Raw genomic sequence first — 19280 nt, forward strand, 5'->3', positions numbered from 1 at the left:
TTCTCCTGTCTCAGCCTCCCAAGTAGCTGGGATTACAGGTGCACGCCACCATGCCCAGCTAAGTTTTGTTATTTTTAGTAGAGAAAGGGTTTCACCATGTTGGCCAGGATGGTCTCAATCTCTTGACCTCATGTTCCACCCGCCTTGGCCTCCCAAAGTGCTGGGATTACATGTGTGAGCATCCATGTCCAGTGAGAAAGGGTTTCACCATATTGGCCAGGCTGGTCTCGAACTCCTGACCTCAGGTGATCTACACACCTCGGCCTCCCAAAGTGCTGGGATTACAGGCATGAGCCACTGCACCTGGCCAATTTTTTTAATTTTTTGTAGAGATGGGGTTTCACCATGTTGGCCAGGCTGGTCTCAAACTCCTGACCTCAAATGATCCACCCGTATCAGCCTCCCAAACTTTACTTTTTTTGAGACAGGGCCTTGCTCTGTCACCCGGGCTGGACAACAGTGGCTTGATCTTGGCTCACTGCAAATTCAACCACCCAGGCTCTTGTGATTCTCCCATCTCAGCCTCCCAAGTACCTGGATTACAGGCACCCACCACCACACCCAGCTAATTTTTGTATTTTTTGTAGAGACTGGGCTTTGCTATGTTGCCCAGGCTGGTTTCAAACTCCTAGGCTAAAGCAATCTGCCTGCCTTGGCCTTCCAAAATGCTGGAATTACAGGCGTGAGCCACCAGGCCCCACCACATCTTCACTTTTAAATGATAGGTACTTGATTCTTAGAGAAAACAGGTATAATTTGTTCTTAAGTAAAAAAAGTAAGACACAATCACTGTGATTTTTTTTCTTTTTTTTTTTTTTTTGAGACGGAGTCTTGCTCTGTCGCCCAGGCTGGAGGGCAGTGGCACGATCTCGACTCACTGCAACCTCTGCTGCCCGGGTTCTCGCCATTCTCCTGCCTCAGCCTCCTGAGTAGCTGGGACTAGAGGCACCTGCCACCATGCCCTGCTAATTTTTTTTCCTTTTGTATTTTTAGTAGACATGAGGTTTCACTATGTTAGCCAGGATGGTCTGGATCTCCTGACCTCCACCCATCTAGGCCTCCCAAAGCGCTGGGATTACAGGCATGAGCCACCACGCCCGGCCAATGATAGGTACTTGATTCTTGGAGAAAACAGGTAAAATTTGTTCTTAAGTAAAAAAAGTAAGACACAATCATTGTGATTTTCAAAAGCAAAGAAAAGGACAAGCTGGTGAAAGAGACTTTCCCTATTTTTTTTTAGACAGTTTCACTCCTGTTGCCCAGGCTGGATCTTGGCTCACTGCAACCTCTGCCTCCCAGGTTCAAGTGATTCTCCTGCCTCCTGAGTAGCTGGGATTACAGGGACCCGCCACCACATCTGGCTAATTTTTTGTATATTTTAATAGAGACGGGGGTTTCACTATGTTGGCCAGGCTGGTCTCAAACTGCTGACCTCAGGTGATCCACCTACGTTGGCCTGCCAAAGTGCTGGAGCCTGTAATCCCAGCTACTTGGGGGGCCGAGGCAGGAGAATCGCTTGAACCCTGGAGGCAGAGGTTGCAATGAGCCAAGATCGCGCCATCGCACTCCAGCCTGGAGGACAAGACTGAGACTTTGTCTCAAAAAAAATAAAAATAAATAAATAAATAAATTTTACCAGTCTTATCTATGGCATTCTAATTGTGAACTAAATATTTGGTCTTCCTTCTGATTTCCTGAAATATAGCTCCTAAAACCCTTGGAATCTTGAAAGTGAGTGATAAGAGTGTTTTTTGTGTATTAATGGGATGACTGGTGCCTGGGGCCTCCTAGATGCTCCCAGAGTTTCAGGACAGGCACTAGTCACAAGAAAGACAAATGCATGATTAGAGGGCTGGGACTTTCATCCCCACTATCCAACCTCCAGGGAGGAGAAAGGGGCTGAAGGGTAAGTTGATCACGAATGGCCAATGACTTAATCATTTATGCCTACATAATGAAGCCTCCATTAAAAACCCCAAAGGGAGGCTGGGCAAGGTGGCTCACACCTGTAATCGTAAGCACTTTGGGAGGCCAAGGTAGGAGGATCTCTTGAACCCAGGAGTTCAAGACCACCTGGAAAACTTATGGACACCCCATCTGTACAAAAAATTTAAAAATCAGCTGAGCATGGTGGTGCACCTGTGGTCCCAGCTACTCGAGAGGCTGAGGTGGGAGGATCACTTGAGCCTAGGAGCTCCAGGTTGCAGTGAGCTGTGTTTGCACCACTGCACTCTAGCCTAGGTGACAGAAATAGACTCTCTTTTTATTTTTTAATTAAAAAAAAATTTTTTTTTTTGAGACAGAGTTTCGTTCTTGTTGCCCAGGCTGCAGTGCAATGGTACAATCTCGGCTCACCGAAACCTCTGCCTCCCGGGTTCAAGTGATTCTCCTGCCTCAGCCTCCCAAGTAGCTGGGATTACAGGTGCGCGCCAACACACTCAGCTAATTTTGTATTTTTAGTAGAGACGGGATTTTACCATGTTGACCAGGCTGGTCGTGAACTCCTGACCTCAGGTGATCCGCCTGCCTTGGCCTCCTTGGGATTACAGGTATGAGCCACCACACCTGGCCAAAAATTTTTTTTAATATGGAGATGGGGTCTCCCTATGTTGCCAAGGCTGATCTTGAATTCTTCAACACAAGTGATCCACCCGTCTCAGCCTCCCAAAGTGCTGGGATTACAGGCATGCACCACCATGTTGGGCCCCTTTTTTTTCTTGTATTAATTTTTAAGAGTCTTTCAAAAAAAAAAACACAAAAGGCCTAAATTCACAGCGCCTCTGGGTAGCTGAGCAGGTTCCTAGAGGGGGTGGGTGGTGCACCCCTTCCCCCATACCTTGCCCTATATATCTCTTCCATCTAAGAGTTTATCTGTATCCTTTGTTTCATATACATATATATATAATTTGTTTTATATATATTGTGTTAGGTGTTACATATATATTATATATATCATATATATGATATATACATTATATATATCATATATATGATATATAATACATTATATATATCATATTATGATATATACATTATATATATGATATATATGATATATATGATATATATGATATATACATTATATATACAGATATATTTTTTTGAGACAGAGTCTGGCTCTGTCACCCAGGCTGGAGTACAGTGGCACCATATCAGCTCACTGCAACCTCTGCCTTCTGGCTTCAAGTGATTCTCCTGCCTCAACCTCCCAAGTAGCTGGGACTACAGGCGTGCAACACTACACTTGGCTAATTTTTTTGTATTTTTTTTAGAGATAGGGTTTGTTTCACCACGTTGCCCAGGTTAGTCTCCAACTCCGGAGCTCAAGTGATCCGCCTGCCTCGGCCTCCCAAAGCGCTGGAAGTACATGTGTGAGCCACCACACCTGGACTTGTAATATTCTTTAAAATAATAAATGAGTAGGCCGAGTGCAGTGGCTCATGCCTGTAATCTTAGCACCTTGGGAGGCTGAGGTGGGTGGATCACCTGAGGTCAGCTGTTCGAGACCAGCCTGACCAATATGACAAAACCCTATCTCTACTAAAAATACAAAAATTAGTTGGGCGTGGTAGTGTGCACCTGTAGTCCCAGCTAGTCAGGAGGCTGAGACAGGAGAACTGCTTGAGCCTGGAAGGCAGAGGTTGCAGTGAGCTGAGATACTCGCCACCGCACTCCAGCCTGAGCAAGAAAGAGCAAGACTCTGTCTCAAAATAATGATAATAACAAATGAGTAAATGTAAGTAAAATGTTTCTCTGAGTTCTGTGAGCTGCTCTAGCAAATTAACTAAACCAGAAAAGGGAGGTCATGGGGACCCCAACTTATAGTTGGTTGGTCAGAAGCACAGGTCACAAGCTGTGCTTGTGAATGGCACCTGAAGTTGAGGGCAGTCTTGTGGGACTGAGCCCTCAATCTGTGGGGTCTGACACTATTTCCAGGTAAACAGTCTCAGAATTGAATTGGAGGACACTAAGCTGGTGTATCCTGGAGAGTAGCAGCAGAATTGTTTTGCTTCATGTGTGAGGAAACAACCCCCACACATCTGGGGTGACAGAATGTTCTATTTTTTTTTTTTTTTTTTTGAGATGGAGTCTTGCTCTGTCGCCAGGCTGAAGTGCTGTGGTGTGATCTCGGCTCACTGCAACCTCCATCTCCCAGGTTCCAGCAATTCTCCTGCCTTAGCCTCCCAAGTAGTTGGGGTTACAGGTACGTGCCACCACACCCGGCTAATTTTTGTATTTTTAGTAGAGACAGGGTTTCACCATGTTGGCCAGGCTGGTCTCAAGCTCCTAACCTCAGGTGATCTGCCTGCCTCAGACTCCCAAAGGGCTGGGATTACAGGCGTGAGCCACTGTGCCTGGCCAGAATGTTCTGTGTTGAGTAGAAAGTATAGGAAAAAAGAGCACTTTTAGTTTTTTTCCCTATAAGTCTAATACTCCAGGGAACACCATTTTAAGGTGAATGAACAGTATCTCATTATTAACAACTGGAAATGCTATTTCTCTGAGTTCCTTAATATGCATGATTGTTAGGTGTTACACAAAATTATTCATAAGAGAAGATCCCTACCCTCTAGCAATTTAAAACAGGCAACAAATACACTGGCACAAATGGTAAGATGTCAAATATTCAATGCTGCTTACAGATCAATTTTATATAATTTAAGAATTCTAGATTTTTTTTTTTTTTTTTTTTTTTTTTTTTTTGAGACACAGTCTCGCTCTGTCACCCAGGCTGGAGTGCAGTGGTGCGATCTCGGCTCACTGCAACCTCCATCTCCTAGGTTCAAGCAAATCTCCTGTCTCAGCCTCCCAAGTAGCTGGGACTACAGGTGCCCACCACCATGCCTGGTTATTTTTCATATTTTTAGTAGAGACAGGGTTTCACCATATTGGCCAGGCTGGTCTCAAATCCCTGACCTCGTGATCCGCCTGCCTCGGCCTTCCAAAGTGCTTGGATTACAGGCCTGAGTCACCGTGCCCAGCTAAGATTGCTTCTAATCACAAAAATCACAAAAGCAGCAAAGCTGGATGATCTACTAAGAGAGTGAAGACAAAAAACATCCAAACGCCAGGCGTGGTGTGGCTCATGTCTATATCTCAGCATATTGGGAGGCTGAGGGGGGAGGATCGCTTAAGGCCAGGAGTTCAAGACTAGCTGGGGCAACAAAGCAAGACCCCTGTCTGTACAAAAAACAAAAGAATTTTAAATTTAAAACAAAACATCCAAATGGGTCTAGAAAGCTAGGCATATGACAGTCTGATGCCACTTCTGTCATTTCAGGAGCTGAACTATGTTATAGCTACAATTGCCAGACCTACCTAGCACCCATTCTCAGAACTTTCATTATATATATATATTTTTTTTTTTTTAATTTTATTTTATTTTTTGAGACGGAGTCTCACTCTGTCGCCCAGGCTGGATTGCAGTGGCGTGATCTTGGCTCACTGCAGCCTCTGCCTCCCGGGTTCAAGTAATTCTCGTGCCTCAGCCTCCTGAGTAACTGGGATTAATAGGCACTTGCCACCAGGTCCAGCTAATTTTTTGTATTTTTAGTAGAAACAGGGTTTTGCCATGTTGCCCAGGCTGGCCTTGAACTCTTGAGCTCAGGTGATCTACCCGCCTCAGCCTCCCAAAGTGCTAGGATTACAGGTGTGAGCCACCGCACCCAGCATATATATATATATTTGAGATGGTCTTGCTCTGTCACACAGGCTGAAATGCAGTGGCTCAGCCATAGCTTATTGTAGGCTAAAACTAACCCCTGGGGGCTCAAGAGATCCTCCCTCCTCAGCCTCCTGAGTACCTGGGATTATATTATATGCTCAGCTAATGTTTTTGTTTTTTGTAGAGACGGGGTTTCACTAAGTTGCTCAGGCTGGTCTCCAACTCCTGGCTTCAAGCAATCCTCCCACTTCAGCCTCCCAAAGTATTGGAATTACAGACATTGGCCACCACACCACAAAAATTAGCCAGGCCTGGTGGTGTGTGCCTGTAGCCCCAGCTACTCAGGAGGCTGAGGCGCAAGAATCGCTGGAACTCAGGAGGCAGAGTTTGCAGTTAGCTGAGATTGTGCCACTGCACTCCAGCCTAGGTGACAGAGCAAGACTCTGTCCCAAAAAAAAAAAAAAAAAGCGAACCCCTGATGTTTTCCCCTGCTACTTTAATTATAAAAATTGAATAGACGCAGTATAAAAGTTTGGAAAATAATTATCTGCTGTACTATAAACTATGGTGAAGATACCTGACCAGAGATAAAGATTAAATATTTAAATAATTTAAAGTTAAGAAATGCTGTGGGAAATACTGACAGAAAGAAAGCAGATTAGGCAAAACAAAACAATAAAAATAAAGGTTTAAGAATTAAAGGTGCCAGATACTAAGAAAAGTGAGGAGCTGGAAACAGGGGAATGGGCTGAAGGTTTATATGAGGAGACGTAACCCCCCAAGTAATCCTCCCCCATTCCTCTCCCACTGAGGACAGATCATGTATTCTCTGGATAAATCTAACCAGAGAGGCTCTGGGGTTGACAATGTTTAGACAGAAGAGGGTGGAAGTTCAGTAGTGGCCTGAAAAATGAAAATCTGCACACTGAATTGTGGGCTTCTAGCCCTCTTCCCTTTGTTGAGACTCAGAAAATAATACCCCAAAGCAAAGAAAGGCCTCTGAAATAGCCTCAGAAGTAAAAGTTTTTCTCTGACCTTCAGCCCTGCTGTCTCTTGGTCCCATTATTTCCTGAAGCTAGCCATAGAAACTAGAATCATTCTCCCTGAAGGCGATCACGGAAACCAGAACCCAGTTTCCCCAAAGCCAGCCATAAAACCTAAAAATAGGCCAGGTGTGGTGGCTCACACCTGTAATCCTAGCACTTTGAGAGACCGAGGTGGGTGGATCACTTGAGTTCAGGAGTTCGACACCAGCCTGCCCAACATGGTGAAACTCCGTCTCTACCAAAAATATAAACATTAGCCGGGCGTGGTGGCACACTCCTGTAATCCAAGCTACTTGGGAGCCTGAGACGGGAGAATCGCTTGAAACCAGGAGGTGGAGGCTGCAGTGAGCCAAGATCGTGCCATTGCACTCCAGCCTGGGCAAAAGAGCAAGACTTCGCCTCAAAAAAAAAAAAAAAAAAAAAAAAAAAAAAAAACCTAAAAATATTACTCTAGGCCAGGTGCGGTGGCTCACACCTGTAATCCCAGCACTTTGGGAGGCCAAGGAAGGAGGATCACTTGAGCTCAGGAGTTCGAGACCAGCCTGGGCAACACAGTGAAACCCCATCTCTACTAAAATACAAAAAAAATTAGCCAGGCATGGTGGCATGCACTTGTAGTCCCAGCTACTCGGGAGGCTAAGGCAGGAGAATTGCTTGAACCTGGGAGGCGGAGGTTGCAGTGAGCCGAGATCATGCCACTGCACCCCAGCCTGGGCGACACAGCAAGACTCTGTCTCCAAAAAAAAAAAAAAAAAAAATCAGCCGGGCATGGTGGCCCACGCCTGTAATCCCAGCACTTTGGGAGGTCAGGGCAGTTGGATCACCTGAGGTCGGGAGTTCAAGACCAGCCTGGCCAACATGGTGAAACCCTGTCTCTACTAAAAATGCAAAAATTAGCCAGGCATGGTGGTGGGCACCTATAATCCCAGCTACTGGGGAGGCTGAGGCAGGAGAATCGCTGGAACCCAGGAGATGGAGGCTGCAGTGAGCCAAGATGGTGCCACTGCACTCCAGCCTTGGCGACAGAGCAAGATTCCATCTCAAAAACAAAAAACAAACAAAAATTAGCCAGGTGTGGTAGTATGCACCTATAGTCCCAAGTAGTCCAGCTACTTGGGAGGCTGGGGCAGGAGGATCTCTTGAGCCCGGGAGTTCAAGGCTGAAGTGAGCCATGATGGAGCCACTATACTCCAGCCTGGGCAACAGAGACTCCATCTCAAAAAATGTATGTACTTGTATATATACATACACATATATATATATACACATATACACATACACACACATATATATAAAACTTTCCCTCTGCCTCTGTATGTAAAAAAGGGCCATAAAAATGATCTGACCCACCTTATTTGACAGTAGGTCATAGATCCCCATTCTAGAGAGGGTCCCGCTACATACCAGGAAAGAAGAAATACATGCTATGAGAGCCAAGACGAATCTAGACAGACAGGCCTTGCTGGGTTTCCCAGTCAGTCTATTAACATTAGATCATATCTTTTTGTTCAATCATATTTCTCCATAGCTGTCCATACTTTGTTGAACCTAAACATTAAAATGGACAATTACCCCTGTATCTTTGAGTCTTCATTCGGAAGGTTCTCATGTACGCGTTAAATTTGTTGTGTCTTTTCTCCTCTTAATCTGCCTTTTTGTGAGTTAATTTTTCAGCAAACCTACAGAGGGCAAAGGGAAAATTTTCCCTTGGCCCCTACATCTTGCAGCTTCCAGGCTTGAGAAAATAGCCTGCATTGGAACAGGAGGGTAGAGGGCTGCAGGAGAGATGACTTCAAGACAAAAATGCAACATAGGTTGGCAGAATAGTGTTTTTGTTTGTTTGTTTGTTTTTTGAGACAGGGTCTCACTCTCACAGGCATGAGAAACCATGCTTGGCCCTAGCCCACTAAATTTAAGCATGTGAAAAAACTGTATGGCATCCTTAAAGATATGGAACAGCTTAGTCATAGGTATAAAGAAAACAAAGTTGGTTGGGTGCAGTGGCTCATGCCTGTAATCCCAGCAATTTGGAAGGCTGAGCTGGGTAGATTGCTTGAGTCTGGGAGTTTGAGACCAGCCTGGGCAACATGGTGAAACCCTGTCTCCACAAAAAATACAAAAAGTTAGCTATCATGGTGGGATGTGCCTGTAGTCCCATTTGGGCAACAGAGTGAGACCCTGTCTCAAAAAAGTAAGGAAGGAGGGAAGGAGGGAAGGAGGGAAGACAGGAAGGGAGGGAGGGAGGGAGGAATAAAATGAGGCAATTACTAACTCTATGTAAAACAAAAAGTTGTTCAAGAAGAGAAACGATTCTCCTTGACTCAGCAGAGAGTTATCATTAAAGTCTTAATAACATATAGACTAAATTTGGTCTTTTTTTTTTTTTTTTTTTTGAGATGGAGTCTCATTTGTGGCCCAAGCTGGAATGCAGGGGCATGATCTTGGCTCACTGCAACCTCCACTTCTCAAGTTCAAGCAATTCTCCTGCCTCAGCCTCCCATAAATTCTGAATTCTGTCTTAGTAAAAAATTGTGACATAACTAAGTTGGAAAGACCTAGGGAAGAGTGGGTGCAATAAAGGAGCAAAATCTTTATTTATCACAATAAAATTGAATAGATTATTTGTAAAACTGATAAATCAAGAGAAAGCAATAAGCATGTTATTAGAAACAGGAAAATCCGGGCCAGGGGTGGTGGCTCATGCCTGTAATCCCAGCACTTTGGGAGGCCAAGGCAGGCAGATCACTTGAGGTTAGAAGTTCGAGACCAGCCTGGCCAACATGGTAAAATCCTGTCTCTACTAAAAATACAATAATTAGCCAGGCGTAGAGGTGAGTGCCTGTAATTCCAGCTACTTGGGAGGCTGAGGCAGGAGAATACCTTGAACCTGAGAGGCAGAGATGCAGTACAGTGAGCCAAGAGATTGCACCACTGCACTCCAGCCTGGGCAACAGAGAGACCCTGTCTCGAAAAAAAAAAAAAAAAAGAAACAGGAAAATAGCAGAAACTACATTTCAATGTGTTAAAAGTAGTTGACTCCCCTAATGTTTGTCAAAGTATTTTGTAAACTGTAAAGTACTGCACAAATATAACAATCCTGTTATTCAATTCTTTTTTTTTTTTTTTTTTTTTTTTTTTGAGAAGGAGTCTCGCTTTGTTGCCCAGGTTGGAGTGCAGTGGCACAATCTCGGCTCACTGAAACCTCCTCCTCCCAGGTCCAAGTGATCTGCCTGCCTCAGCACCATTAGTAGCTAGGATTACAGGCATGCGCCACCACGCCTGGCTAATTTTTGTATTTTTAGTAGAGGCGGGGTTTCACCACGTTGGCCAGGCTAGTCTCGAACCCCTGACCTTGTGATCTGCCCACCTTAGCCTCCCAAAGTGCTGGGATTACAGGCATGAGCCACTGTGCCTGCCCTATTCAACTCTTTTTTTTTTTTTTTTTTTTTAAAGTAGTGCCTCTGGGCCAGGTGTGGTGGCTCACACCCAGCACTTTGGGAGGCCGAGGCGGGCGGATCACGAGGTAAGGAGTTCGAGACCAGCCTGGCCAACGTGGTGAAACCCCGTCTCTACTAAAAATACAAAAATTAGCAGAGCGTGGTGGCGGGAGCCTGTAGTACCAGCTACTCGGGAGGCCGAGGCAGGAGAATCGCTTGAACCTAGGAGGCAGAGGTTGCAGTGAGCTGAGATTGTGCCATTGCACTCTAGCCTGGGCAACAGAGTGAAACTCCATCTCAAAAAAAAGTAGTGCCTCTGGCAGGGTGTGGTGGCTCATGCCTGTAATCCCAGCACTATGGGAGGCCAAGGCGGGTGGATCACCTGAGGTCGGGAGTTCGAGACCAGCCTGACCGCAATGGAGAGACCCTGTCTCTACTAAAAATACATTAGCCGGGCGTGGTGGCACATGCCTGTAACCTCGGCTACTCGGGAGAGGCTGAGGCAGGAGAATTGCTTGAACCCGGGAGGCGGAGGTTGTGGTGAGCCGAGATCATGACACTACACTCCAGCCTCCAGGCGACAAGAGCAAAATTCCATCTCAAAAAAAAAATAATAAAAAAAATAAACGTAGTGCCTCTGAGGTGGAGTGGAGGTTTTTTTTTTCTCTTAAATTTGATTTTTTTCTTTTGCTTTTAATACAAGTGCACGTGATGCTTTTAGTTAAAAAATTAAACACACAAGCCCAAGGATCTGGTTGGGGAAAACCTGTCCATTAATTTGCTTCCAGTTGCAGAAAGGACAGCTGTAGTCCAGACACAGTGGCTCACACCTGTAATCCCAGCACTTTGGGAGGTTGAGGTGGGCAGATCACCTGAGGCCAGGAATTCGAGACAAGCCTGGCCAACATGGTGAAACCCCATCTCTACTAAAAAGACAAAAATTAGCCAGCCATGTTGGCTCATGCCTGTAATCCCAGCTACTCAGGAGGCTGAGGCATAAGAATTGCTTGAACCTGGGAGGCGGAGGTTGTAGTGAGCCAAGATTGTGTCACTGCACTCCAGCCCATGCAACAGAGCGAGACCCTGCCTCAAAAAAAAAAAAAAAAAAAAAAAGAAAGAAAGAAAACAAAAAGAAAGGACAGCTGTAGCCAACTGCATGTTCCTCTGATACCCAGAAAACCAAAGGGGACAATTTAGGAAATAACCTAGAACTGCCCAGACCTGTGTTACCAGGAAGTCTACTCTCTTTTGTTTTGGTAGATGGAAGTTTAGGGTTGTTTTAAGTAATTTCTATTTGTGCTGCTAATTCAAACCTAGTCATCTAAAAGCTAAGCTTGGCTAGCTTCAGTGGCTCATGCCTGTAACCCCAGCACTTTGCGGTTAGGCTGACTCAGAAGGATTGCTTGAGACCAGGAGTTTGAGACCAGCCTGGACAATATAGGGAGAACTCATCTCTGAAAAAAAAAAAAAAAAAAAAGTAAAGGAAGAGGGACCCAAAAGCTATCCATCCTCTAGCTATTCTTCAAGGCTAACTACAAACTTTTAAAAAATATTGGCCAGGGGTGGTGCCTCACGTCTGTAATCCTAGTACTTTGGGAGGCCGAGGTGGGTGGATCACTTGAGATCAGGAGTTTGTGACCAGCCTGGCCAACATGGTGAAACCCCGTCTCTACTAAAAACACAAAATTAGCCAGGTGTGGTGGCACATACCTATAGTCCCAGCTACCCAGGAGGCTGAGGCAGGAGAATCGCTTGAACCCAGGAGGCGGAGGTTGCAGCGAGCCAAGATGCACCACTGCACCCCAGCCTGGTGACAGAGCAAGACTTTGTCTCAAAATAATAATAATAATAGTAATAATAATAGAGACTCTCATTTAATATCTCCCAGGTCCAGGGAAACTAAAATGATGTGGTGAGAAACCTGCTGTGGAAAGCTACCACCCCAGAATGAAAAGAGACGACACTCTTCATAGAACTAAGGTGATAGAACAGAACTGGAAAGACCTCCAGCAGAGCCCGAGAGACAGCACTAATGGCTTTAACAGTGAACCTATTCTTGCTACTGAGCTTAAAAAAAAAAAAAACAAAGTGAATCTATAAGGAGACAGAAGCTCTCTCCTTTTGAAAAGAATAAAGTGAGTACCAGGAGAAGGAAGAACATTCCAACAAGTTATGCAACAATGACACTAGGGTGACAGAAAGAAGACAATTAATAAATCTACCAGTGAGCCAGGTGCAGTGGCCTATCCCTGTAATCCCAGTGACTAGGGGCGCTAAGGCAAGAGGATTACATGAGGCCAGGAGTTTGAGATCAGCCTGGGCAACACAGCAAGACCCCATCTCAAAAAAACAAAGCTGGGTGTGGTGACACTCATCTGTAGTCCCAGCTACTCAGGAGGCTAAAGTGAGGATAGATAGCATGAGCCCAGGAGTTCAATGCTGCAGTGATCTATGATCTGCACTGTGGCCTCAGTGACAGAGTGAGATCCCATCTCTAAAATACAGTTTTCAAAAAGAAGGAAAGAAAAAATCTACCAGTGGCTCTACAATTACTTCAAAATAAAAAGTTTTCAAAAATCTTTCACCTGCAGCCAGCACAGTTTGCCATGGCGACATACATTCGCTCCTTCTGCTGCCACACTCAGGACATTCTGCTTCTTGATATGGAGTATCTGGTAAGAAAAAGAAGGAAAGGAAAAACTTTCAGGGAATAAATGTTGGCATGATAACATCATGATTGGCACAAGTACAATGGTCAGCAGTAAACAAAGTGCATCATCTTTGTTAAACTTACAAAATTTGATTAATCCAAAACAGTCTGTTTTACACATGCAAATAAATCAGCACTGAATACTTCTGATTCTTTTTTTTTGTTTTAGCAAAAGTGTTCCACAGCTGGAAAATAAATCACTCAGACCCCAAATGACAATAAGAGTTGAGAACTCAGACACCTTTTGTTACCACTGATGCTACAGAGAAAGAATCATAATCTGTTTTTATATTTTAAATTGAGACAGAGTTTCACTCTTGTTGCTAGGCTGGAGTGCAATGGCACGATCTTGACTTGCAACCTCCACCTCTCAGTGGATCAAGAGAATCAAGTGATTCTCTTCCCTCAACCTCCCAAGTTGCTGGGATTACAGGCATGCACCACCACGCCCAGCTAATTTTGTATTTTTAGTAATGACAGGGTGTCACTATGTTGGTCAGGCTGGTCTCAAACTCCTGACCTCAAGTGATCTACCTGCCTCGGCCTCCCAAAGTGCTGGGATTACAGGTGTGAGCTACCAAGCCTGGCCCTGAATTATAATCTTTAAGACAAGATTCCTCATGCAAACTATGGCATGCCCTAACACAGGGCAATTTACCACAACTGAAAGGAATATATGTGGTGGCTAAGTCTCAGAGTATCCACTGCTCAGAAAGACAGAAACAAGGACTCTTCAGGTCCCTTAAAGCCTCGGATTCACTGAATTACTCAAAACTGAAATAGTGGCCGGGCGCAGTGGCTCATGCCTATAATCCCAGCACTTTGGGAGGCTGAGGAAGGAGGATCGTTTGAGCCCAAGGGTTTCAGACCAGACTGGGCAAAACAGTGTCTGTACAAAAAATACAAAAAATTATCCAGGCATGGTGGTGCACACCTGCAGTGTAGCCCCAGCTACTCAGGAGGCTAAAGTGGGAGGATCACTTGAGCCTGGGAGGCTGAGGCTGCAGTGAGCCATGATGATGCACTTCAGCCTGTGTAAAAAAAAAAACACAAAACACTGAAATAGTGGTACCCCAGGTACACACTCTTGTCCTTTGATTATCTATAATCTTACCCTATTTCATTATACAATTCTATAATCCTTAATCCATAATTCATAAAAATATTTGCATGATAAAAGATTCTCCCCATTTTATAGGTAGATAAATTATTCAATAACAGAAAGGCATAGTAATTTACACTAGCAACATATCTCCCTTTAGAGAGCATAAAGTGTTCTCAATTCTGAGTATCTCTCATCAATGATGAGAAAATGGCACTGAATTTCAGCTTCATTCCCAATCACATGGCTGCAGAACCGGCAACAAAAGCTGCATTCTCTATTGATGAGAATTCCTAATTACCTCTTCAAACTTCCAGAGCAAACGCTTCTTTTTTTGTTTTTTGTTTTCTTTTGTTTTGTTTTTTTGAGACAGTCTCATGCTGTCCTCCAGGCTGGAGTGCAGATCATAGCTCACTGTGGCATGAACTCCTGGGCTCAAGCTATCCTCCTACTTTAGCTTCCTGCAGCTTCGACCTCCGGGGCTTAGCTGATCCTCTCATCTCAGCCTCCTGGGTAGCTGGAACTACAGACCTGTGCCACCATGCCCAGCTAATTTTTTGTATTTTTTGTAGGGGTGGGTTTGCCTTGTTGCCCAGGCTGTAACTCCTGGGCTCAAGTGATCTGCCTGCCTTGGCCTCCAAAAGTGCTGATATTACAAGAGTGAGCCACCACGCCTGGCCACAAGTTCTTACCCTCATTTTTTTTTTATTGTTGTCACGGACACTTTAAAGAATCTGTTGATACATAAATAATTCTTACAACTCAATGATAAAAATAATTATTTCAACTCAATTAAAAAATAGGAAAAGGTTTGGGCAGGGTGGCTCATGCCTGTATTCCTAGCAGTGAAGGAGGCTTGACAGATTGCTTGAGCCCAGGAGTTCGAGACCAGCCAGGTCAACATAGTGAGAAATTGTCTCTACACAAAATACAAAAATTAACGCTGGGCACAGTGGCTCACGCCTGTAATCCCAGTACTTTGGGAGGCCGAGGAAGACAGACTGCTTGAGTCCAGGAGTTCAAGACCAGCTTGGGGAACACAACAAGACCTCATTTCTTAAAAAAAAAAAAAAAAAAAAAAAAAAAAGAGCTGGGCATGGTGGTACATGCCTATAGTCGAGGTTACTCAGGAGGCTGAGGTGGGAGGATTGGTAGAGATCCTAGGAGGTGGAGGTTGCAGTGAGCCAAGATCATGCCACTGCACTCCAGCCTGGGCTACTAAGCGAGACTCTGTCTCAAAAAATAAAAGGCAAAGGATCTAAATAGACATTTCTCCAAAGAAGTTATACAAACGGCTAGTAAGCTCATGGAAATGTTCAACATCATTAGCCATCACAGAAATGCAAATCAAAACCACAATAAGATACCACTTCATACCCACTAGGATGGCTATGCTCAAAATTACAGATAAGTGTTGGCAAGGATTTAAAGAAATTGGAACGGCTGGGCGCGGTGGCTCACGCCTGTAGTCCCAGCACTTTGGGAGGCTGAGGCGGGCGGATCACGAGGTAAGGAGATCGAGAACACCCTGGCTAACACGGTGAAACCCCGTCTCTACTAAAAATGTAAAAAAAAAAAATAAGCCGGGCATGGTGGCAGGCACCTGTAGTCCCAGCTACTCAGGAGGCTGAGGCAGGAGAATGGTGTGAACCCGGGAGGCAGAGCTTGCAGTGAGCCAAGATGGAGCCACTGCACTCCAGCCTGGGTGACAGAGTGAGACTCCGTCTCAAAAAAAAAGAAATTGGAACCCTCACAGACTGCTGGTAGAAATGTAAAACAGTGCAACAGCTTTGGAAAAAAGTCTGGCCATTCCTCAAAAAAGTTAAACACAGAGTTACCATATGATCTAGCAATTTCACTCCTAGGTAACTATCTAAGAGAAATAAAATCATCCACACAAAAACTTGTCCATGAATGTTCATAGTAGCATTATTCACAATAACCACAAAGAAGAAACAACCCAAATGTCCATCAAATGGTGAATGGATAAATAAAATGTAGTATATCCATACAATAGAATATGATTTGGCGGCTGACTGTGGTGGCTTACACCTCTAATCCTAGCACTTTGGGAAGCCGAGGCAGGTGGATTGCTTGAGCCCAGTAGTTTGAGACCAGCTTAGGCAACATAATGAGACGCTGTCTCTACAAAAAATATAAAAGAATTAGCTAGGTGTTGTGGCACATGCCTGTAGTCCCAACTACTTGGGAGGCTAAGGTGGAAGGACTGCTTGAGCCCAGGAGGTCCAGGCTGCAGTGAACTCTGATTGTGCCACTGCACTCCAACCTGGGTGACAGAGCAAGACCCCGTCTCAAAAAAATTTTTTTTTAATTTATAAGGAATATTATTTGGCAATAAAAATAAGTGAAATACTGATATAAGCTGTAATGTGGATGAACCTTGAAAACATTATGCTAAGTAAACAAAGCCTGTCAAAAAAACTACATATTTTATTATTTTATTTATTTACTTGTTTTTATTTTTATTTTTTTTGAGATAGCGTCTCACTCTGTCACCCAGGCTGGAGTGCAGTGGCACGATCTTGGCTCACTGCAACCTCTGCCTCCTGGGTTCAAGCAATTCTCCTGCCTCAGCCTCCTGAGTAGCTGGGATTACAGACACGCACCACCACACCCAGCCAATTTTTGTATTTTTAGTAGAGACGGGGTTCACCATGTTGGTCGGGCTGGTCTCAAACTCCTGACCTTGTGATTCACCCATCTCGGCCTCCCAAAGTGCTGGGATTATAGGCATGAGCCACAGCGTCTAGCCTGTTTTGTTTTGTTTTGTTTTTTGAGACAGAGTCTCACTCTTTCCCAGGCTGGAGTATAGTGGCATGATCTCAGCTCACTGTACCCTCCACCTCCTCCCACTCAGCCTCCCCAGTAGCTGGGATTACAAGTGCCCGCCACCACACCTGGCTAATTTTTGTATTTTTAGTAGAGATGGGGTTTTGCCATGTTGGTCAGGCTGTTTTAGTGCTTGCCAAGGGCTGAGGAGTGATTAGGAGTGATGGATAACGGGTGTGGGGTTTCTTTCTGGTATACTGAAAATATTCTAAAATTTATTATGTTGCTTTACTTACAACTCTGTGACTATACTAAAAGAAAGTGAGCTGTACATTTTAACTAAATAAATTGTATGGCATGTGGATTATATCTCAATAATGCTATTTTTTAATAAAAATCTTCTGTTCAGTTCAGACTTAAAAAACAACCTGTTGTTGACCATCCTGGCTAACACGGTGAAACCCCGTCTCTACTAAAAATACAAAAAATTAGCCGGGTGCGGTGGCGGGCGCCTGTAGTCCCAGCTACTCGGGAGGCTGAGGCAGGAGAATGGCGTGAACCCGGGAGGTGGAGCTTGCAGTGAGCCGAGATACTGCCACTGCACTCCAGCCTGGGTGAAAGAGCGAGACTCCATCTCAAAATAAAATAAAATAAAATAAAACCTGTTGATAGCTAACTGTCCTTTTAAAAATGCATCCATGGGCCAGGGACAGTGGCTTACACCTGTAATCCCAGCACTTTGGGAGGCTGAGATAGGCAGATCACCTGAGGTCAGGAGTTTGAGACCAGCCTGGCCAACATGGCAAAACCCCATCTCTACTACTAAAAATACAAAAATCAGCTGGCGTGGTGGTGCATGCCTGTAATACCAGCTACTCAGGAGGCTGAGCCAGAAGAATCGCTTGAACCCGGGAGGCGGAGGTTGAGGTGAGCCAAGATCGCCCCACCGAACTCCAGCCTGGGCCACAAGGCGAGACTCCATCTCAAAAAAAAAAAAAAAAAAATTCTGACTCTTCTCTGAAACTGCCAATGGCTTTAAGTCAAACTCAAAATCTTTACAATGTCTAGAAAGCCCTAAGTGAACTGCCTCCTGCCCCCTTCCATCTCCTACCATTCTTCTTCACTGTGGTCCTGTCACACTGACCTCCCTGCTGTTCCTCCACACAAGCCAGGAACATTTCAGCCTCAGGGCCCTTGCACTTGCTAATTCCACTTTTAAGTTCTTCACTTTTTTTTTTTTTGAGATGGAGTCTCGCTCTGTCACCCAGGCTGGAGTGCGGTGGCACGATCTCGGCTCACTGCAAGCGCCGCCTCCCGAGTTCACGCCATTCTCCTGATCCAGCCTGGTGAGTAGCTGGGACTACAGGCGCCTGCCAGCATGCCCGGCTATTTTTTTGTATTATTAGTAGAGACAGGTTTTCACCGTGTTAGCCAGGATGGTCTCAATCTCCTGACCTCGTGATCCACCCGCCTCAGCCTCCCAAAGTGCTGGGATTACAGGCGTGAGCCACTGCACCCAGCCTTTAAGTTCTCCACTTTGATATCTACATGGCTCCCTTACTTACTCAGGTCTTTGTTCTAATGTCACCTCCCTAGAGATGTTTTCTCTGTCTATCCCACATAAAATAGGACCTCCTTGTCACTCTAGTCCCCATACCATGCTTTATTTTTATTCCCAGCACTTACTGCCATCTAAAATAAAAGCACTTGTTTATTGTCTTGCATTAGAATATAAACTCCTTGAGGGCGGGAACTTTGTCTTGATTATGGTTTTACCCAAGAGCTTAGAACAGTGCCTGGCATATAGGCATATAGCAGCCACCAAATATGTTGTTGAATTAATAGGAAAAAAAATCAAAAATCTTATAATAAAGAAATTTATAGCCGAGTGTGGTGGCTCACGCCTGTAATCCCAGCACTTTGGGAGGCCGAGGCGGGCGGATTGCGAGGTCAGGAGACCGAGACCATCCTGGCTAACACGGTGAAACACTGTCTTTACTAAAAATACAAAAAATTAGCCAGGCGTGGTGGCGGGCACCTGTAGTCCCAGCTACACGGGAGGCTGAGGCAGGAGAAGGGTGTGAACCTGGGAGGCGGAGCTTGCAGTGAGCCAAGATTGCTCCACTGCACTCCAACCTGGGCGACAGAGCGAGACTCCGTTTCAAAAAAGAAAGAAAGAAAGAAAGAAATTTATGACACACAGACATGATACCTACATACAGGCAATACTAGTAATGATTGAGGACAATACTTACCGCAGCACCAAACTTCTGCTGGAATTGATTAATGACTGTGTATGTCACCTCCTCTTCCTCTACAGGACAAGGATTGCATTAGATATATTTCTCTTCCTCAGCAACAGAATAGCTTTCCCAATAATTTTGGCCACACTCATATATTCCTACTGTATTGCAACTCAAATACTCTAAAATTGCAAAATCACTCTCCCTACGTACTACTTCTCTTCCTTTTTTTTCCTCCTTAGCATTTGGCACTATTACAGTATATATATTTTACTTATTTATCTAAT

General features: G+C 44.7%; 1 protein-coding gene across 6 annotated transcripts in view; it reads right to left on the bottom strand.

The window, feature by feature from the left end:
* Positions 1-19280, bottom strand: part of EXD1 (exonuclease 3'-5' domain containing 1) — a 47773-nt gene that overhangs the window by 13670 nt on the left and 14823 nt on the right. For all 6 annotated transcript variants that reach the window (XM_009428839.5, XM_063794759.1, XM_009428841.5 and 3 more), the window contains 2 exons: positions 19006-19064; positions 12734-12820 (listed from right to left, as the gene is read on the bottom strand). In XM_009428839.5, coding sequence (XP_009427114.1) covers positions 12734-12820; positions 19006-19064 — 146 coding nt within the window. The remainder of the gene's footprint in view (positions 1-12733; positions 12821-19005; positions 19065-19280) is intronic.

The sequence above is a fragment of the Pan troglodytes genome, chromosome 16 (assembly GCF_028858775.2).
Source record: "Pan troglodytes isolate AG18354 chromosome 16, NHGRI_mPanTro3-v2.0_pri, whole genome shotgun sequence".
NCBI lineage: Eukaryota > Metazoa > Chordata > Mammalia > Primates > Hominidae > Pan > Pan troglodytes.